This window comes from Tetrao urogallus (genome assembly GCF_951394365.1).
Source record: "Tetrao urogallus genome assembly, chromosome: 9".
Classification (NCBI taxonomy): domain Eukaryota; kingdom Metazoa; phylum Chordata; class Aves; order Galliformes; family Phasianidae; genus Tetrao; species Tetrao urogallus.
Window position 1 is genome coordinate 2291758 of NC_136822.1, and position 22094 is coordinate 2313851.

The following is a 22094-nucleotide window of genomic DNA, read 5'->3' on the forward strand; positions in this document are numbered from 1 at the left end:
TGAGTATATATATATATATATATATATATATATATAAACTGTAACTTAAGTAGGAAGGGTCAACAGCATGACTCCTGTGCTTAATGATTTGCTGCGTCCAATCTTAACTTCTGGAAGAAATCAAACGACCCACGTCTCTCTCCACAGAGCTCTCTCGGGTGGGATCTCAAAGCACTGAATAAGACAGGCTGGAAAGTGCAAGTTGAAACCCATGTAAAAAGTGATATACGAGTGAGGGTGAAAGTCCACACCACCATTTGCAAGTGCTAAGTAGAAAACACAAAAACACCATGTCAAAATCACATGAAAACAAAACAGATGAACCTGAAAAGCAAGTGCTGCCTCCCAGATAAATACACTAGGTCAAAAAGAAGGCTTGGATGGGGTTTTAGGCAACCTGGAGTAGTGGAAGGTGTCTCTCTCCATGGCAGAGGTAGAGACTGGCAGGACTCCAAGTCACTTCCAACCCAAACCCTTCTGTCATTCTATGAAATGGAGAAGAAAGCAAAACTAAATGGTGAGTTTTTTGCTCCAACCAGTCCCTGACACTTAAAAGCCTACAATGCTGTTGTCAATTCTAAAACAATGAGATGCTGAGCATTAGGGTAACAAAACTTGGTCAACGTGATTTTAGTGGCTCTCTGTCATTTGAAGAGAGAAATAATACGAGTATCAGCCCTTACATGCATGGGGGATGGAGACATGTCCACCTCCACAGAGAGCATCTCTCTTCCCATCTGCAGTTCAGCCTTCACCCAGTTTTGCCAGTAAATTCAGTCCTGATAACCCACTGCTGAGGTTAGTTACAACTTCCTAGACCTAAGAATCACAACATATTTACAAACACTAAAGCACACCTGAACATGTATAAACCTGGATGCTACCCTGAAGGGGAAAGAACTGTACTAAAACACTTCAGGAGTGTTTTTTTTTTTTGCATTATTAGATTCATTTCTTGCAGTATGGAATTCACCTGCCCGGTGGCTGCATGCTGTAAAGCCACCTTCTCCAAGCACTGCCAATGGCCTGTCCTGCTGCTGTGCTGTGCCTGCAGATAAAGCCCAGCTCATGCTGACCCTCTGTCTGTGTTTTCTCCCACTCCCTATCTATCATAGCAGCAGTGGGAAAGCAGACCAGACAGCAAGTTCCCTGGGAAAATGATCATCTCTCATACCAGGGTCACATTCCTACATGCTTCTGGAAACTCTGCTGTTCCTAAACAAGGCACATTCCTGCTCTTGGCAATTGGTGAGAGGAGCACAGACAGACGGAGATTTTAGGACTTCTGGAACCACTTAGTGGCTGTCAAAATTTACATTATGCAAGAAGAACACTGTCACTGATAGCGGGTATAAAATGCAGACAATCCTGGTAGTCCGTGCATACTAATCACCAGAGATCTACATGGATGACAAAGCACCAACTGGGAAGGGCTGCCATGCCAAGTGCCAAAGCATCCCAGCACCAAGTGCCAGCTCCAATCCTCCCCTGCTCTCCTCCTCATGAAGCAGATGTACACATGCAGCCTTATCTTTATCTGCTTCCGAAAGATGTAGTCCCACCAGGAACAGTTCCCAAATACAACCATGTTGCTCAAAGACAGCAGTGCACTTTGGAAGGATATTGTAGAGAAACTTTCCTATTTGTCCACACAGGAGCGAAGACATGAGGAACGGAGGGGCAGGTCAGTGCTCCCCAGTGGTACAGCTGCTGGCTCAGTGGTCTCACACACATCAAGGCTAGCAGCCAGTAAATCACAGTATTGAGCAACAGAAGACCTTGCATACAGCTGGAAAATGACCTGTTACTGACAGCCTATTGTTAGCAGCTCCTCAAAACCCCAAAGCTCTGCTGAGATGAACAGGCTGGTAGCTAACACAGAAGGACAGGAATTGTCTTCAGCAGCCTGAGGAAGCCAGCAGCTCTGCACCCTGGGTTCACCACCCCATGTTCTCTTACATGCACAACAAAGGTGGAAGCACTGCAGGCACAGCAACCAGACGGAGCTCCTTCTGTGATAACTCACAAGCCTTTCCTTCCCCATCAGAACAGAGCAGGATGCATGCAGCAAGAAGTCTTTCTTCTACAGCATGTAAAAACACACCCACCACACACCCAAGTGACCTCTGGTGTGCCAGTTTTTTTGCCTATGTCCTCACCTGCAAGGGGAGAAAGTACTGGAATCTGCAGGCTTGTTCAGGGAACCAGAGAAAACCCCAGCCACGGCACAAAGGTTACACAGAGCAAACAGGCTATCAAATACCTGCTCCCAGTGCTCAGGCACATGGGCAGTAACAGGCATTAACTTCAGAGCAGTGAACTTCCCTCCAAGGAACAGCTCTTCACAAGCAGCCTCCTTCCTTCACTTTCCAGCCCTCTATCCCATCTCACAGCAAAGTTCATAGCTCTCAGTCTGACCTCTTTCACTTGCAGCAGCTTCTTCTCTCTCAAAACTTTCTAGCAGATTGCTGAGCCATTCAGTAACAGACAGCAATCACCAGATCTCCCCACCCAGAGCAACTTCTTCCAGACTCTCTGACTCTCCTTCCGATGTGTCCTCCCTCAGATGTGTTTTTCTGCAGAACTGCTGTCTCTCCAGTGTGAGCAGCCTAATGACCAGTTCCTGCAGGAGGCTGGATTAGGAGTTCTAAGAATCCTTGACATGAAAGGATTTTATATGACTATTTTCACTGACTAACAGTGACTCAGAAGGGTCTGTTTACCAAAGGGCTTTTTCTCAAGCCGAAAAAACTGTTCTGAAGCCTGGATTACAAACGACTAAAATAGCAAAGTATGTTGAAATTGCGGTGGTTCTGATAGGAAATGGGGACTGAACTGCACTTAATGAAAGGAGGGGGGAAAAAAAAGCAGAGCGATCCCAGGCACGGCAATGCACGGCTCCAGTCGTATTTCAGTTGCTTGTAAAGGAAATTCTGACAGCTGCCAATATAAACAGATGAAGTGCACTAGCAGAGAGCGTACGATTTCTGAATGTGTGCACACATGGGTGTGGAACAGACAACAACCCCCAGCAAAGGCTGACTTGCCAGCGGGCACTGTAATTTTTTCCAATTTAGAAAAGACGGTTTAAAGAGAGGAGGGAAAAACCTTCTTCTCTCATCTTTCTCTTCTCCAAACCTTACCAAGGCAATCCAAGCCTGCGTGAGAAGGAGAGGGGTGGGGAACCACCTCCCCCAGGACACCTGGTGACAGCCTGGTGTAACTAAGCACGTCCCGTTATTAGGAAGTCTTTTTGCCCGCTTCTGAGTGGACATCTACTCTTTAGGTCTCTCATCCCACGCTGGGGAGGAAGATGTAGCAGCAAAGCTAGAAGTCCAGTTACTCTCTACAGGGTACATTTAAGGCCCATCTTTTTCAAAGCATTGAGGTAATATAGGGCAGTTTGGGGAACCTGAGCACATGCCAAACCATATAGAATTCCCTGATCCCTATGAGTCCAAGCTTCAAGTTCAAGCCTGACCTTCTGCAAGCAGCAACAGAAGTTCTTGTGCTGTTTCTCCTTAAAAAAGTCACATGCTCTTTCTCAAAGCTTGTATTTCAAACCAGCACAAGTAACCTCTGATCCAGGTTCCTCCTGTTTCTAGCTCATCTGGTTTCAAGTTCCTCTGCTTCAAGTTCTGTGCTATACAGGCACACAGCTCCTGAACTCAACACGTGCTGTCTGACAGGCAGCTTCAACAGCTCTATCCACTCCTTCAGCACCCAGTTCTGCAGAGAATACTTCATCAAAAGCACTAACATGAACAATTTGATTTGAGACAAAATCACAGGAGAGACAAAGGTACTCTCACTTCATTGTAAAACAAATCTGCTCTCCCCAGAAGGGTACACCTTCAGCACTCCTGTATTTTGTTCAACTCCAGCACTTTGCCCTGAGTTTTTAGGACAGGTTAATTACCCTCACCTGAAGATTTACACTCTTTCTCCACAACATCAACAACCCCTGGAACAATACAGCAAAAGCATACAGTCTGAAAGAGAACAGTCACTCACACAGAACTTCACAAGACAAGATCCAGAATCTTTGCTGCTGAATAAAGTCATTTCTATGTAACAAACTGGCAATAATAAAAGTTGCAGCACACCTCAGGCTTCCATCCAGCTGGAGAATGATACCTACACTGCTTCTCCGAGGTGACAGTGTGCTTACTATGGGAGCACCAGCAGCCTCTGCTCCTCAACTTGCCGCAGCCCTCTCTGTCTCCAGTCATACAAGTGCTCTGAAGAAGAGGTATTGCCTTAATCTCAGCATTTCCTCTCTCCTTTGACATTGGGTAGGGTGAATCATCAGTTAATAAACAGCATTTCTTAACTGATAGGTGCAGTGTTTCCAACACTGCAGACGCATTTCCCTTTACACCAGTTCTGGAGAACTTCAGTATGTAGTCCAGACAGGAGAGATCACCAAACAGTGGGAGTGCGCCACACACTTAATCCAAAGAACCTGAGCTCCTGATCATCTTTGATGCTGGAACAGGTGCTACTTTTCTCAATGCTCTATCCAGAAAACTCTAGACTCCTGCTCTTACCTTTAATGTTCAATCGTCCTCTGAACTAGTGTCCAGAGCAGCCTACTCCTCAGGAAGACGACTAACCAGATGGCTTGACATGCGATGGACAGGATTAGTCCCCTCTGTGGTCAGCCTGACCGAGCTGTGTTCCACTTGCCAAGAGCTTATTAGCTGTCTGCTTAAGGAGGAGCTGGGATAAGTCTCCTTCTGCTGGCAGCAAAGCAGAGGGGCAGGCGCTGACTGTAATAATACGCTGCTTCCTGTCTGTAGCTGAGCTGAGAGGTACTTTCCAATAGAAAAGGCTTTGCAGGAGCACAGGAGTTCAAGCTCCACCTCTTCCACCGAAGAAACTTTAACTTATGTAGGAAGGGTCAACAGCATGACTCCTGTGCTTAATGATTTGCTGCGTCCAATCTTAACTTCTGGAAGAAATCAAACGACCCACGTCTCTCTCCACAGAGCTCTCTCGGGTGGGATCTCAAAGCATTGAATAAGACAGGCTGGAAAGTGCAAGTTGAAACCCATGTAAAAAGTGATATATGAGTAAGGGTGAAAGTCCACACTGCCATTTGCAAATGCTGAGTAGAAAACACAAAAGCACCACGTCAAAATCACATGAAAACAAAACGGATGAACCTGAAAAGATCTAAGGGCTCTTCCTAGGTCCCTCCTGTTTATAAGTGTTTTATTACTATTATTATTACATATACTAGATTTTTTTCCTCCTTCAGTTACACATAAATCCTGCTCAAGCCAAGGGTGAATGAACTGATAAGAACTCATTCCATCAGCTTTGCTCATCACATTGGAAGCCGCAGGACCCATTCATTTGGCACCTTCTAGAAAAGAGCAGATCCTCAGCCAACACACCAACCTAAGAAGGATTTGTTCACCACAGAGAGATTTACAAAAGTGGGCTTATGGAGGTGGTCCTAAGTCCTTTCCAAGGCTCTCGAGCTACGGTGGCAAAATGCCTGCTTGGGCAACATACAATAAAGCAATCTGTCTCACCTACATTTTATGGGCTCTCTATCAGAGAACGGGGGTGCTAGATAGTTCAGGCCCACGACACAGGTAAAGCAGTCATTTGGAGAAAAGTACCTCCAAAAGAAAGGTTTCTTGTCATCACCTAGAGAAAAAGTTATAGTGGATTCAAAGTGTAGAATGCATCCTCAGAGGTATTTTGTTTTCATGCTCCTGGAGCACCTGCAAACAAAACATCAAGTCACTGTGAAACTACACCATGCGATTAAAAACAGTTCATGGAAACAACTGACATCTCAGAGGAAAGACTCATCACGCCCACTGTGATCCCAAGTCATCTGCTTCCTAGAGCTCACAAGAAGCTCTGACGATATGGCTGGGCAAGCTCTGCTCATAAGTTAGTGTCAGGCGTTGAGCTCACCCACTCAGGCTGCTGACCTCCATTTCACAAGGCATACAAGTGGAGGCATACACTGATGGTTAGCATTCAGGATGAAAGCTGACCACTCTCTTTGAAATAAATGTGTCTCAAGTACCATGGCAATACGCAGAACTCTTCCGGGAGTAATAAGGAAGGCTTTGCATTCCCTCAGGAGAACATGTTTTAAATCAGTGTGTCCCACCACACTGCAGATGAGAAGCTCTGCTTTCTGCATGAAACCAAAGGCATGGAGAACTCCCAGCCTCACTGTGTCTGGCCATTACTGAAGGTCCTCACAGAATGCAAAGAAGTTTTATAATGTTGGTCTAACAAAAACAGAGCTCTTTTCTGTTCTCAGTATGAAGAAATGGTGTCTGGAGGTTCAGACAAACGACTGAATAGTTTTAGCACTGTGAAATACTGCACTGCACTTATTTTCAGCTCTGCAAAGTGGCAATCACCCTTAAGTGTCTAGAATATCAGTAACCATTGCAGCCAAGTGCTGCACAGAGAAAACTACATCTGGTGCATCAAGTGAACCAGCTAGAAGAGACCATTTGCTCAAAAGTTCACCAGGAAGACTGCTGCTATGCCAGCACAAAGCTGAGAGCGCATGCCATGGTTATCCCTGGGTAGCACCACAGCAGATTCACTCTGAGGCATTGTGGAAGATAGCAGTTGTAGCAAAATCCTCTGGTGAGAGACCTGTACAGCAGGTAATGTGGGATTGTACATGGAAAGAACCAGTCACGTAGAGCCCAGACATCCACAAAGATTTAATTCTGTCTTTTAATGACAGAGATTTGACAGAACAAGCAAATACTGCATCTACAATCCTCCTGAGAAGGGAAGCCTGCTGTGGGGCTGCTATATGATTTGTTCCTAGAAGCTTCCTGCTAAATAACTGCAGCTACTGTGCCTGACCTAAAGGAACAATAGCTACATATAAAGCTTTTCCTTACACCTCTCAAGGGACGCAGCTGCATAACATCTTATACTCAGAGATGCTCTTAATCACATGTTCCCACAACATCTTATGGTCATGCATCCATTCACTTTGGGTAGCAGTCCTGAAAACTGTCGTGACTACAGCCTGTGCAAACAGGATATAAACACTGAAAGAACGACCAAGTAAACAACAGCAGAACCCGTATCATATGCTCTCCTTTTTAAAGGAAGAGGTCTGCATCTTAATACTCACTTTTCTCTCTCACCTGCTGGCTGCCAGCACTCCTATGTAGAAAGTTTACTAGCAACTTTATTTTTTAACTGTATTCTTTGTTGAATGAGGAACGTCACTCATGCAGCTCTCACACAGAGCTGATCTACTCTCCAATGCCTTCACTTGTATCTTTCCATTTAAAGTAGAATCAAGACCAAGAAAAGTCCAAGAGACTGAAAAAAGAACAAGTAGTAGCAATGAGATTCCAACAACAAAAGCACAGTTTGGAGATCCAAAGCATTTATGTAACGCAAATTGTTATAGGTAAAGGAAAGGTAACCTGGACAACAGATAAAGAACAAGCAGGCAATACCAAGTGTGAGCTTATTCCACCTTAGGAACTAATCAGATACTTCCTGCTTGGTAGAACCTCTGCCTTAAGATGCATGGACAGCAGATTAGTTTAGTCACAAATAAATCAGTTTTTCCTAAATCCAAAACTACCAGTCTCCCTTGAAGAAAAAGAAAGGCAACTAAAACATGTCCAACTCCAAAGTAACTGTTTCTGTTTTACAGCACCGACTGTTTGATGTTTCCACTTCAGGGCAAATCAGTGAGTCCCACTGATCTGAAACAGGAAAGAAAATGCCAAGAACTCTGTGTTTTAGAAATGAACTAAGCTGGGAAGGTATGGGAGGGAAACAGAGTGCTCTCAAAACAAAACAAAAAACAGTAACAACAACAACAAAAAAACAGCCCAAGAGAAAACTGCAGGACTGCATGGAATCCAACGCAGCGATGCGGCAGATCAGTAGCAGTAACCTTCTGATTTTCCAAGCATTTTTATAGCTCATGGTAAACTGCAGTCAAGGTTCACTGAAAGGCATGATAGACAGAACAGAAAGACATGAAGAGAGAAGAGACTTTTTCCTGTAGTTCAGCTGAGCACCCATGATACAGTGATCAGCTGGAGACAGTGCAAACTCTCTCTGCTGCTTGAACATTCAAATAATCTTCGAACTCTTTAGCCCTTAGGAAAGGCAGGAACCGGCAGATAGCGACACTTAGTTATGGAAGTTACTCCTCACTTCTGGACTCAGAAGGGGACAATTTGAGAGCACAAACACAGTATTTCTTCCTGTGCATAAATCCAGTGCTTTTGCCAGAGATTACCTCTCTCTCAACTAGAGTAATAAGCAAAAGAACATTTTTCGTAATCTGAAAAATCAGTCTTATCTTACATATGACAAAAGTGAAGCAAGACCCTACAGAAAATGTATTACTGACAGGAAAATAACTTTATGTTCTTGAAAACATATCTGCTACAGAAATTGCTGCGGAAGTCTTCTCTCTGTGCACATGCACTGACACCTGTTCAGTCTTTACTGTCAGATGCAGATGGGCACTTGTCCAATTACTGATGCATAAAATGTTTCAAACGTATTTAATCTACAGATGGCACCATAGCTACTTTGCCCAGGTACAACAAAGCAAAAAGTTACAGCTGCATGATGGAAATACCCTTTGTTACACGTGTCAGTTTAAAGTTGTGGGTCACTTTTGCAGAGCAGGACACACTGCTCAGTCTTGGTCACCAGCAGGTTCAGTTTCACTGTCCACCTGCATTGCTCCATCCTTCATGTTGCCTTAGACCAATGTTGCTTCCTTTCTCCACTTCCTCCTCCTTTGTGAATCCACGGGAGGCTGTGTTCATCTCTATACAACTTCTTTCTCTGTTCCTCTTTTTGTTTTTCTCTGTATGTAGCTTGCATGTATAAACACACATACATCCACATACTAATGAAGTCAGCAAAAAAAGTTTACATATTTTCAGAGCTGAAGGGAAAAAATCCTTAAGCAAAACTTCCAGTATAAACATCGCCCCCCCACCCTGAACTCCCTCAGCATAACACATTTTTCTGTCCCACAGTGTGGATTCTATCAAACTCTCCTAGCGTACAGGTAAGAGCTTGAATGCAAAAGCAAAGTTTGTTCAGATGTTTTTAAACTGTGCAAAAGAGAATGAAAGTGACTGAAAGATGTAAGAATGATGGAAAATAATGTGACAATCTTACCGTGAAGCTGTTGTTGACGTTCTTAGTGCTGGATTCTGCCACACTGGCATCTGTCAGATCCACCTCATCAAAAATAATGGACTGGAAAGAAAAAATTGAAACCCTCAATGAATCAGTGAATCCAATGTAAGCAACAGACTGTATGTCTGCCTAGTACACTCCATCAGAGCCTTGCATGATTTAAAGAGAAGGTGCAGTACAAGCAGCACAGGGACCCAGAATCTTGGCTCCATACAGCAGTGCTCACATATGCCTGTCTTCAGTCAGTGAAACCAGTGACTTGATTTTTATTAGGGGACTACATAGAAAAATTAAGTAAATAAACAAAAAAAACATTGTAGGCTTAATTCTAGTGAAAGGAGTCAGAACAGTGTCTAGAGAACTATCAGTGTACTAAAGCAGATGCATGGCTGCCCTGTGACTGTATGATAAGTTCTTGCTTTCCTCGTCCCCTCCATTTCCTCCTTTCATTCATGTCCTCTCCCTTCTACTTCATTTTCTATAGATTTACTGCCCATTTCCCACTAAAATGCATGAAGTGGGAAAAAAAGGTATTGCAAGTCTACGTGATGCTTTACTTCAAAAACCTCTGGGAGGTCAAAGTCTGAGGTGAAACACAGCGAGCTTCCAGCAGCTGCAAAACCTGAAGACAGGTGCTTTCAGGGCACATGACCTCTTCTCATGGTCCGCCTCCCAGACTCATACACTGACTTTCTTCCCGTGGAACAAAATGTATTTTCAACACCTTACCTTAGCAGTCTTTGCATAGTAGAGCGTTCGCCCTCGCAGCTTAAAATATCGTCTCTTCCAGCGCTGGAAGGAGCTGGTCTGTTTCATCAGCATCCCCTCTTTGATGACAGTCTACAAAACAAGAAGAGGACAGAGGTGAAGCCCACATTTTACTTTCCAGAAGTTTTTACATTCTCCCCATACATACCAACAGAGACCGCAGCTTGAGACCAATGATCTGAGTGCCCCCTGCTGGAAGTGACTAACAAATTCATTCATATAAACAACAGGAGCCGATCAAGATCAAACCATCCCAACACACAACCCACACGGGGTGGGGCCTGATCTTTGTCTCTAGCACTATCACTGTACCAACACTTAAGATAAGTCACTTATGACTGAACTAGCATTGCAAAGTCTAACAATGACTCGGGGCCCATAACAGTTAAACGCACTGAGGTCAGATTTCAGGTGCAGGTAATCGTGCCTTTCATCTAATTGATATTTCATTACAAGCACGGTGTTTCTGCCCCTGTCTCCAGTTCTGCTTTGTGATATCATCTGCATCTACCTGGCCAGGAGCTGGCAAGCTGCAGGCACACAGGATGGAGTGAAACTGGAGCGAAGGAGCTGCATCCAACCTCAGTGCTTGGTGTTCTTCAGACAGCCTTGGCTCTGCCTCAGCACGCTCTGGCCGCCTGCCATTTCCCAGGGCTGCAGTGCCAAAATTGTCTACGCACATGGCTTTTTTTTTCCCCCTTTTTCTTTTTTTATTGCTTTATAACTAGATTGTCATACCAGCATGCACAGTCCCATATGCTCACTCACATACTACACATACGTGGGGGTAAGTATTTAATCCACATGCACTTCATTCTACTTTGTCAAATACATCTGATTCATTTGCTGAGGACACACTTGGAATACCAACAGTTACAACCAACCAGCCTCAAAAAAACTGCAGCTTGGAGAGGAAACGAGCAGAAAAGCCAGAGCTGAGGGTTCAGCCCCAAGTTACTGATGGGAGGTACTGCCTCAGTGCTGTGTGGCACCATGAGAACCCACCTCCTTCCCCAAGAAACAGCCCCTGGAACCCACTTCAATCTGAGAGAGCTGAATGTGATAAGCACCCAGTCAGAGCGCAGGAAACAAATGGTCCAGCAATCTTGTAAGACAGGTTATTCTGTATCTTGATGCCAGGAAAATTACACCATTCCAACAAACCCGAGGTCTCCAACCAGCTCAGGTTTGTCACACAGTTAGGTCAACCGATGAGCAACAATTAATTCACCACACAGCACTGCACGTCCACTGCCAGGCTACTACAGAGCACAAAATAAATACTCGCTGATCCAAAGGGTTTACACTGTTATAGAAATCCTTTCCAGGGCACTAAACTTGCTTTTAAAATGCTATATATATTTCTAATGTGGGTCTTTCCTTTTTGAAACAGCTGCAAATTTTAATACTTTCCACACGCACCGGCCCTTGCCAAGCTCAGAGTTTCCTCAAAAAGCACTTGGAAGAAAGTGCTGACTCTAAGGAGAAACATCCGCCTGCCGACACGACTGCTCTGCTGCTGAACGGGGCTGTCCCCTGATTGCAGGGCCTGCAGCACGGGCTGGAGGGGAGCGGGTTCTGTGGGATGCTGGACTCAGCAGCCTCCACTGCCCTCCTGCACTGGGCTGGAAGCAAGGGCAGAGAGATAGCAAAATGCACAAGCAAAGGCTGAGCTCACGTCTCCCACACATGCTCTTGCACCTCCAAAGGGCGCTCGGCTCCTGCTGTCACTGGTACTGCAGGGATAGGGCTGCGGGAACATGCTGCACGCAACCGTAAGGCATCTGGCAATGCCTTTAGTGTTCAAAGTTAAAAGCTCTGCAGAGATACTCAGAACCAAGATTTTAAGCTAACTTGGGGCTCCATATTACTGCGCAGAGAGTCAGAAGCTCAGCCACGATCTTAATCTGAAGCATCAGCATAACAGAAAACGGAAATCAAAGGCTGACCCAACAGCACCCTCACTGCAAGGACGCTGACCAGACCTGAACTAAGAAACCAAGACAGGTACGTTCACCCCAGGGACTTTTCACAAGATACCCCACAAGTCATTCGCACTCCCCATGCCCCCATCTGCCATGCAGGACATCAGCACTGCCCAGCTGCACATGTACGCATGGTGTACATGTACTGCAGGTGAGCTCCTGAGCCTCCAGCGCCCGGCTCAGAGACAGAGCAACTGCACCTGACTGCTCTGTTACACATATCGCGCACTCCGCAGTTTGCTCAGCCTTACGGCTACAGGGAAGGGAACGGAAAAACGGCAAGAGATCATTCCAGATTAAAACGTAAACATGGAGGGATCTTTTTGCATTTCTTGGCCAAAGCACATATCATTAAAAAAAAAAGAGACAGAGAAAGCAGCCACTGAGTTCTGCAAAGCCCTGAACTGAAGGCAGAAAGGAATGGGGAAGACTCCCAGGATGCAAAGCCAGAAGATAGCAACTCAGCCAGCAGCGTGAGCAAAAATAGCAGCTTGCAAGAGGAGATGTCAGACCTTTGCTGCTCTGCTTATTCACAGACATTCTTGCACTGGGGTCGGCCAGAACCCCACGCTCCTGCCCGGCCCAGCAGATCTGCGACGCGCAGTGCAGCGTGCCCTGGGCTCCCGATGCTGCTCCTCCTCCAGCTGCAGGGCTCACTCACCTCTGCACAAGCCGTGCATTCCTCCATGCCTCATTTAAACAGCATCCTCTCTTTTTTTTCCTCTTTTTTTTTTTTTTTTTTTTTTTTCTCCAACCAAAAGGCAACAATTCCGGAGGTCACTGTGCCCCTCCCTAACCAGCGGTGTGTGTCACTGCTCAGCCGCTATCTATAGCAAACCTCCCTGCTGCATACCTCAGACATGAAAGGCCGGTGAGCAGCGGCTCTCACACACGCTGCTCAGATACAGCCTGGGTTCCGAGCTGCCCAGCTTCGCACGAGCTGCTCTTCTATTTATAGGCACGTCGCTCGCTAAGAGTTTGGTGGGTTTGGGCGGAAAGGGCTGGAGATAAGATCAAGATGACTTTATGAAATGATTCAGACATCGCTGCCTTTCTCCTCCTCTGTTCTAATTTTACAGCCAAAGGACTTGCTGCTTGCAGAGGAATGCGGCTGAACAGAATGAGCTGGGGAGAGGGGCTGGCAGCGGGGCGATGGCTGAAATGAAAGGGGGGAGAGAGAGCTGCTGCTGCTCACAGCCCCGCTGCAACACTTATCTGAAGATCTCCTTTGATCAGACTAGGAGCCACGCAGCTCACTGAGACTACAACAGAATTACTTATTCCATATAGGAGAAAAAAGAATTGAAGCCATTTTTAATGTCCGTTTTAGTCGGAATCTATGGGAAAAGCTACTGCTCTGAATCATGATGAGGTGGGAGCAGGAGCCCATCCTATCAGGATGAACGTAGGGCCCCCTGGTAGCGTTGCTGCCATCCAGCTGCATGTCTCTCCCTGGCGTCCCATGGTGTGCCATGGGTGGACAACACTGTGACAAATGCACGCCTTCCTGGAGCAACTGCAGTGATGTGCTGCTGGCTTCACCAGTGACTCCTTCGTCACAGCACAGGATGGCATGAAAAAGATTGCTACACAAATGTAAAGCAACAATCAGTGCACAGGGCAGGGTCTTCAGCATCTCTGCAAAGAACACGACCTGACAGCTGGAAGGCCTAAGAAATTTCTGGCATTTCATTATTTATCAGTGGCCTTGAAGAAAAGCAACTTCCTGCAGGCAAAAATTCATCCCACCACAAGCAGCACAACCCCTGCCCCCACATCACTGACCCCCACATAAACAAGAGAAATAGGATGTCCTCAGATCTGTCCTGCCAAAACGGGCGCAGAGGTGTGGCCTCGCCCGAGCTCACGACACAGGCCCTTGTGGGGATGGTTTCAGAGGGCTCCAGGGCCCAGTTTGTCCTGCGGGCCATAAGGCCCTGCAAAGCAAGAGACGAGCAGTAGGAATGCACAAAGCCAGTCAGACACGCTTTTGTTTCTTGCAGTATTGCTTGTTTGAGGTGCCTCTTCAACCCATAGCCCACATCAGAGGTCCCAGAGCCAGCCTACACAGATGAAATGTTTCTTACCCCAATAACATGAGTAGTTCTAGTAAAAATAGCAATCACATCGTGCCTCAGCTGCTCGCTGGGTTACTCCTGTTCCTCCTGCACACAGTATGCCCACATGGTCAAGCGGAGGCACAGCCCCCCCATAGGCCTGAGCCTCCAGTCACTGGCAGGCTCCTGGCACACCCCAACAACCCCAGCCCTGCTCAGGCCCAGCAGCACAGTGCAGCTGACTGCACAGTGGGATCATGGCACGTTCTCAGGGGCAGCTGCTCAGGGCAGCATATGGTCCAGGCTCCATAGATCCAGAGGGACGGGGAAACGCAGAGGGTCACAAAGATGGTCAGGGCCTGGAGCATCTCCCTTGCGAGGGAAGGCTGAGAGACCTGGGATTGCTGAGCCTGGAGAAGGCTGAGAGAGGATCTGATCAATGCTTATAAGTACCTGAAGGGCAGAAAATAACTGCACAAGAGTACATTCAAAGCTATCTAAGCAGCAAGAATCCTACATACCAAAGTCTTCAGCATCTGGATTGCTCTGTTGGCCATATGTCTTCAGAGCATTAAAAACCGTGGGATGCAGATTGTTTTTATTTGTGTACCCTGCAGAACCACGAGCTGGATGCTGATGCCAAAAAATAAATAGCAAGCTAAAGAAGCTGAGCACTGGAAGGAGAGAGCTAAATAACCAGGCATGTGCAGAGCTGACAGGCTTACTCTGCAGACACCCACCAAAGGACCATGCATCAGCTCTGGGCAAGTGGGGCACTTGAGCCCCATCAAGGTGCTCTTGGTGTGCCGAGGCAAGCACGGATCCAGAGTGGACAGTCCTATAAGGCTCCCTGGGGTCATCAATACAGAACAGGTAATCATGTACAGATACAGAAAATCCAACAAAGTGGCTGTGAGAATAAATCTAACCAAGCCCGAAGAATAAGACATGAGAGGTCAAAAGGCTGGGGGTTAACAAGCTAATCCGAGAGCAACATCCTTCCAGCAGACAGTGGTCACACCCTGGAAATTAACTCCAGGAAGCACAGGGGGGGAAATCTGGTTCAGTAAAGCAATCCTGAGTACGGGACACAAAGATCTGTAGCACAGCACAAGCACTAAAAGGGTGCTCAGTCCTGCTTGTCAATTCTGCATTAAAGGCACCGGATCTTGCACAAGTGAAAAGTGTACTACCACTTCTTATGCAAAGGACAAGATAGTAGGTGCACTCATTGCAACACAAACACTTCAGAAAAAGGGAAAAAAAAAAAGAAAATCAGAGGTCAAGCACAAGGACCAAATGCAAAAACAGAAGTGAGGGCTGGGAGCCTGTTGTGCAGTGACAGAAGCCACACTCATGTTGATGAGGGGCTGCCTGGGCCCCCAGCACACACCACTCAGCACCTCTGTGCTTTAGTAACCTGCGTGCTATTCACTGGGAAGCCCCATGCCAGGCTGCAGCACAGACCTCAGCACAACCATGCAGGAGCAGGAGATGCCCCATCCCTGGAGGTGATGCTGACCGGCGCTGGCACTAGAAATGTAGCATAATTCTTGGGATCATGAGTGAAAAACAGGAGCCTGTAATCAGGCAGGTTGCAGTTAGAACCAGCATGGCACTGGCAAACAAGTCTCAAACACCTCGTTCTTCACCAGTTAGCTCTGCAGCTGGTGGACACTGAACAGTCTTTGAAGCAGCTCCTTTCAATGCCATGTTCCAGCTGCTGCTACTGTGAACAGTTCTCCTCTGTAAGCACTCCAATCCATCAGCAGAGATAACCACAGCAAGGAAAAGCAACAGGTTTAAAAGTTACCTGAAAACTTTGGAACACGATACAATTTTAAGGGGTACTGATTAAACATGACTTTCATACTCTGAAGGACAAATATAAAAAATACGCTGCCAGCTTTTTTTGCCCTCTTAAATGACACATACAGAACTACATCCCTCCCCACATTGCCATCCCGTCCTTCTCACCCTGCAGGCCGGCGAGGAAGGAAAAGGCAGCAGAAAGGACAGGTCTGGGAAGTGCAGGCTGTGAGGAAGCAAAAGCCTTACCTGGAGGACAAGGACCAAATCCCAGCAGGGGGAGGCACTGGAGCAGCCCCCACGTGCCCACAGCAGGGCAGTGCTGGCAGAGCAGGGCCAGACTCTGCACCTTCCATTCCAACTGGACTTCCAGGAGGACTGCGCCGCTAAGAGCAGAGAGCAGCTCTTGGCCCCCAGCCACTTCATTAATACTTAGGGTACCACAGGATTTATTTTTATCTCATCTGTAACAACTGTCGCTATCAGATTTTCCATATTTATGTATTAAACAACCTATGCTTTTAAGTTTTTTTTCCCTCATCCATCCAACATAGCTTTTAAAGGATACTCCAAAGTTTTCCATTTGTTTTTCCACTTTCCCTGTTTTAACGTCCTGCAGATACCTTCGACCATGCCAAGACATCACAATGAGCACCAGCAACAACAGGGGAGAGGGGTGCAGCCCTGGGAACACCGCTTTAACTCTGAGCTGAGCAGAAGAGAAGGCTCTGGCACGCATTCCAAGAAGGCTGATTTTTAATAAAAGCTCAGAACAGATCTTTCTCATTTCTCTCGAGGGCCAGCGGTGTGCGTCAGGGTGCAGAGCTGCCCCACTGCATTTCCTGTAAGGTGCATGCACCCACTCTGTGTGGGGGAAACGGAGATGGTGTCACCACTCCCCATCAGAACGTGACATGGCTGAACTGATCGGAACTCACGAGACTCAAATACAATGTGCCTGATGCAAATATTATGCAGCCAAGATGGTGTTCCCTTTTTATTTAAAAAAAAAAAGAAAAAGAAAAAAAAAAGCAAACCACAACATGAAAATAGTTAGCAGATGTAAAGCTCGTCCAGCTGCAACGAAAAGAGAAGATTTCCCCCAAAACCAAAAGGCCTGTTGGCACACTAGCCAATCACCAGAACAGTCAGGCAGGTCCCCCTGCATGCACTGCTGTTGCAAGCGGGCAGCACAGCCACAGCATGTGGGTGCATGGAGCTCACACTGAGCCTGCAAGGCCACCTCCTCCATCAGGAGACAGCTGCAGCCATTCTTAGCACAAGCAGAACCACATAGGGACAAAGCGGAATGGTGTTAAACTGAGACAGGGGAGGTTTAGGTTGGATATTAGGAGGAAGTTTTTCAGCCAGAGGGTGGTGAGGCACTGGCACAGGTTGCCCAAGGAGGCTGTGGATGCCCCATCCCTGCAGGCATTCAAGGCCAGGCTGGATGTGGCTCTGGGCAGCCTGGGCTGCTGGTTGGTGACCTGCACACAGCAGGGGGTTGGAACTGGATGAGCGCTGTGCTCCTTTGCAACCCAGGCCATTCTGTGATTCTATGAAAGTCAAAATCCTTGCAATAAAAAATACTTATTTTGTCTCTAATTTTGTTTGAAGGAACAGCCACAAGCCTCACAGCACGGCTTGTGCAATGCAGCCTCATTGGTAAATCTATGTTCTCAAAACACGCAAGGGTTTTATGTGAGCCCTTTAGTTCCTGGAACCTGAGCTATAGTTAGAAGGAGAAAAGCTACAAGCGCGTGTGGTTTTGTGCTTTGTTTTGTTTTTAGAAAGGAAGTAACAGCTGTTGATTTCACATGGCATCCAAAAATCTCCAGCAGCGAGGCAAACTGACAGTGCAGCAATGGCAGTGTGGCGCTGGGAGGTTTCCCAAGCAGTGGAGCCCAAAGAGCATGCAAAGCATAGCACAGATGAAGGGGCACAGGCATTCTTACAGCAGTGTACCATCACCTCAAATCCCACCCTTCTCAGCACCCAGGGGAGGAAGCAGCCTGCTGGTGGTGTTAGCCTGAGGACATCTGTACCCTCGCACCTGTGCCACGGACAGAAGGTGAATTAAGCCATAAATCCCCAAAAACGCCCTCCTCATTTGTGGCACATCTCTTTCACACTGTCACTCTAGTGAAATGCATCATTTCTTATCATAATACTGATTTCAATGCTTCTGCAGAACCAGCAAATGGCTCTGTTTCCCAATTCATTTCATCTGAGCAAATCTTTAAACATTTGCCCTCCAGAAATAAGAACAACACTTCTTCACCTAGAAGGAGGTGAAGAATTCTCCATGAGGCCACTCAAGGAGAAAAAAAGTGAGCTTCCTTCAGGTGCTCACGCGCCTGCTGTGTCTGAGAGCACAGCTCAGCCTGCACACCAAGGTGGGGAAACACTTTGTCCCCCCCACTGCATTTTGTTGCCCACACATCAGAGCTGCTCAGCAGAGAGCCCTGGCACAGAGATCCATCCACACAACAGCCAGTGTGGCACAGAGATTGGAGCCCCAGCAGAGCAGGCACAGTGAGCACAGCTCCGCTCATTTATCCTGCTTTTCAGTGTAAATGAACCTGACATCTCTGCTACCACAGCACGACAGCTTCCAAGAGCCAAGCGAGCCTGGAGAGCTGCTCGCTGTTTGCAACTCTGTTGAAATATATACTGCAAACTTGCCTTAAAAAGATCAAGGTACTGATAAATGGTTATAAACCCTAAAAAAAATTATGGAAAAGTTCCTCATAAAAGCAAACAGAAGTCAGACTGATAGTCTAAACAAAAGCTCCTCCTGATGCCACCCAAGGACGCCACTGAAATCCTGTCTGGTAAACAAACCGAAACCTTGCATGCCCAAATCACACCACGCCGATGAATGAGAAAAAAGACCTATCCATCCTTCCTCTGCTTGCTGAGCTTCATAATGTGAGGCTCACAATGAAAGATCAAGTGCTAAAGGAGGAAGGGCACGGCGCTGCTGGACCTGCAGAGCGCAGCGCTCCCCATTCACAGCTACACCTCCCAGGGCCACTGCTGCCCACGGTGCTCCATCTCCTTGCTAGCTCACCACTAAGACCATGTGATCCCTGGGCTGGCTGATCCCCCAGCAATGCTTGCAAGCAGGGATTTGGGGCTTTTGATGCCACAGGTAGCACCCTTCCCTGTTTTATTTCACCTCCTCCCACCACAGGAGGCCTTTCAGCTGCCCAGCAGCTCCTTCAGCTCCAGCAGGCCATGCCTGGCGCCGAGAGAGGGGCTGGAACACCACAATGCTGGTACAAGTCCGACAGGTCTCAAAATGGCTGATGAAGCACTCTGTGCTGCCTGCTTCTTCGGCAGCCAGCGCAATGGCAGTCACCCTGTGAGCTACACCTTATCATACCAGCGTTCTTTTCCGTCTTCAGAATAATCACGACGAGGCTGATAACGCACTTCCCATCTTCTCCTCTTCCTCTAAAATTCTTTCTAGCTAAAAATAAAGCAGCTCATTAAGCACAGCACCTGACTTTGAACGCTGAGCTTCCTGCTCCTGCCCCACACTTCACCAGGGCGGGAGCACTCAGCCCCCAGACACCAGCCAGGAGCTGCCCCATTCTCTGCTCAGCACTCACTGCACCTCTACACCCACACAGTTTGCTGTATTGCTGCACCAACATATTTCAGTAGAACACACCTGGGCTCTCAAACAAGTTCAGCAAAGTGCTACGGTCCTGTCAGCAAGCAGCTGCATTGTACACTTTCTTGAGAGAGCAGAGGACGAGACCAAAGGAAGCACGATCAGACTGCTTGCAACCAACCCTGACAAGTAAACTCAGAGCAACTCATGGCCACAGCAGGTTTCACGCCTCAGTTCTGATAACAGTAAACTTTTATTGTGATTTAACTGCATGCACAGGCATGGTCTTCAGCTAGCTGCAGCAGATGTGTTTAGATGCAACTCACACCCTCAGGGCACAGTAAAAGCCTGCCCGCAGCTCCTGCTGTCACTGACAGACCTGTCCAACAGCTCCTGCAGCTCACAGTAGTCAGTGGACAAATTAAAAATGAGGTCTGCCATTAAAAAGGAAGAGACGTCCTCAAGGTCTCGTCAGAGCAGTGAGTACCCAAGAAGTTGTCTTTGCTCCCTGCCCTCAGGGCAAGGAAAAGCTCCACATGCAGCAGGGCATAGAAAAGGCACTTAGGACGTAAAAAGCCATCAACAAGCATCAGAACAAATCCATCCCTGGTATCATAGTACCTGGGCTAACTTAGAAAATGTGACACTGTTTAGTGGAAGGTCTGCAGATTAACACGAGGGAAGTTTAACAGCTGTAGATAATATCTGTTTATAATCCTTGTTCTTAGCATGTTTACGTTCACGTAGTTCAAGTGGCTGATTTAGGCTCTTTCCAGCCATGCTGACGCAGGAAGTGATGTAAAACAGGGCAATGATTAAGTAAGAAGATGGGGATGTGCTCTTCTTTATTAAAACAAAAGTAAAATCCAGTGCATCTTTTGCCATAGCATCTTTAACAGCCTGCCAGAAGCACGAGTTCCTGCTCTGAGAAAGCCACAGACACCACACTGGTCAGTAAGGGACACAAGGTAGATGGGCATCCCTCCTCCCTGCTGGCATGGGACACCTGCCCCAGGTGGTAAATGCCAATATGTGTTTTAAATTAGAGCAAACCAGCCAGCAGAAAAAAAATCCCTACGAATATACCTCAGACACTGCATCACATGGAGATATTCACTCTCCTTTGCTACAGATGCAAGATAAACACCAAGAGCAGCAAGCAGCCTCCTGCACCCACACAGCTCCAGCTCCAGAGCAGACAGTAACTAACCTGGTGTTTGTAAACACAAATGCATCCATGAAATCCAAGGGTTACACAGGGATTCAACAGCTACAAAGAGGAATCATGCAGCTACAGTAAAAATAGTACAGACCAGGGCAACTCCCTGTGGGTGGTTCCCAGCCTAAGACTGGAGGAAAACTTCACATCTTCTTTCATGTTAACAATGCAGAGAAACTACAACTACTGTTCCTCCCAGAGAGCAAAATACTGTCAGCGCCCCTAAAAAGGGCAGAACTGTTCCAGAACGGGCTGCAGAGGGATAAAGCCTTACAGGGCTAAGGAGAGCGGACGAGGCTGCTCCCTGACCAGGGAGGTGATGCGAGGCAGAAAAAGCTGGGAAGTGAGACAAACCTGCCATGAGACCAGCGCTCGTCCAGCCAGGAGGTGAAGCAGCATCACTACACGGCTACAGAAAGGAACGAGAGTAGAGCACAAGATGGGGAAAGACAAAGATGAGAACGTGCAGGGGGAGGCACGCAACGAGCGCAGGGGACAGCATAGGGGCTGCACCTTCCTTCAGAGCACACAGCTGTGGGTACGGGACAACTCACAGAAAGCCAGCGGGGCCAGAAGGGACAGAAAGCGTAACGGAGGAAGGCGCGGGCTCTGTGCTGGGCTACTGAGGGGCAGCCGGGGGTCGTAAGGGCACCCCCAGGAACACCTCAGGGTGATCCATCCCTCAGGGGATCGACGGGCGCTCGGAGGACGCCGCAGGGAGGGCTCGGGGAGGCCGCGGTGAGAGCGGGGAGGGGCGGCCGCCGGGGTCCGTGAGGGCCGGGCTGCGGAGGTCCTCCTCGGAGCCGTGACGGGCGGCGGGGCGGCCGAGGCGGCGTCCGGGTCGTCGGGGCGGCGCGGGGCGGTCGGCGGGTCCCCGAGGGGTGGGCCGGGGGCACGCGGCTAAGGGAGGGGGGAGGACCGGGAGTAAAGGGAGGGGGGGGCGGCGGCGCTGAAGAGACGCGGAGGCGGCGCCGGCCACAGCGCTGCGGGAGCCCGAGGCCCTGCCCGCGGCCCCCGCCCGCCGCACGCACCTTCTGGCGGATCTGCCCGGACGTGGAGACTTTGCGGATGAGTTTCTGCGGCGAGCCCGGCTCCTGCTCCGGCTCGCTGTCCGACGACTCGTCCGCTGCGGCGCTGGCGGCGGCGGCGACCGCCCCGGCCTGGGGCTGCATGGCACCCGCCGCCGCCATGCTGCACCGTGCGGGGCGGCGCGGCCGCAGCCCACCCCCCCCACCGCCCGCCTCCCTCCTCCTGCAGCGCCCCCTGGCGGAGATGAGGGGAAGCGCTGAGGAGGCGCCCCCAGCAGGGCTGCTCCGCCTCTCCCTGCGGTGCAGTTTTGAGAGAGCGCGGGAAGAGCAGGTGCTCCGCGGCCGGGAGTCACCGCAGAATTAATAATGCGAACAGCAGAGCGATGGTGAGAAAGGCCTTTGCCTTACTCT

At 48.2% G+C, this 22094-nt stretch overlaps 1 protein-coding gene across 2 annotated transcripts in view; it reads right to left on the reverse strand.

The window, feature by feature from the left end:
- Window positions 1–21845, reverse strand: part of DGKD (diacylglycerol kinase delta) — a gene marked incomplete at both ends in the record, with an annotated part of 51807 nt that extends 29962 nt beyond the window's left edge. Inside the window, 3 exons of one of the 2 annotated variants that reach the window (XM_079540064.1) lie at window positions 9175–9255; window positions 9925–10035; window positions 21687–21845. In XM_079540064.1, coding sequence (XP_079396190.1) covers window positions 9175–9255; window positions 9925–10035; window positions 21687–21845 — 351 coding nt within the window. Of the gene's footprint in view, window positions 1–9174; window positions 9256–9924; window positions 10036–12609; window positions 12637–21686 lie in introns of those variants that run through there. The other variant, XM_079540065.1, reaches the window with a different exon arrangement.
- Between the last annotated feature and the right edge of the window lie 249 nt (window positions 21846–22094).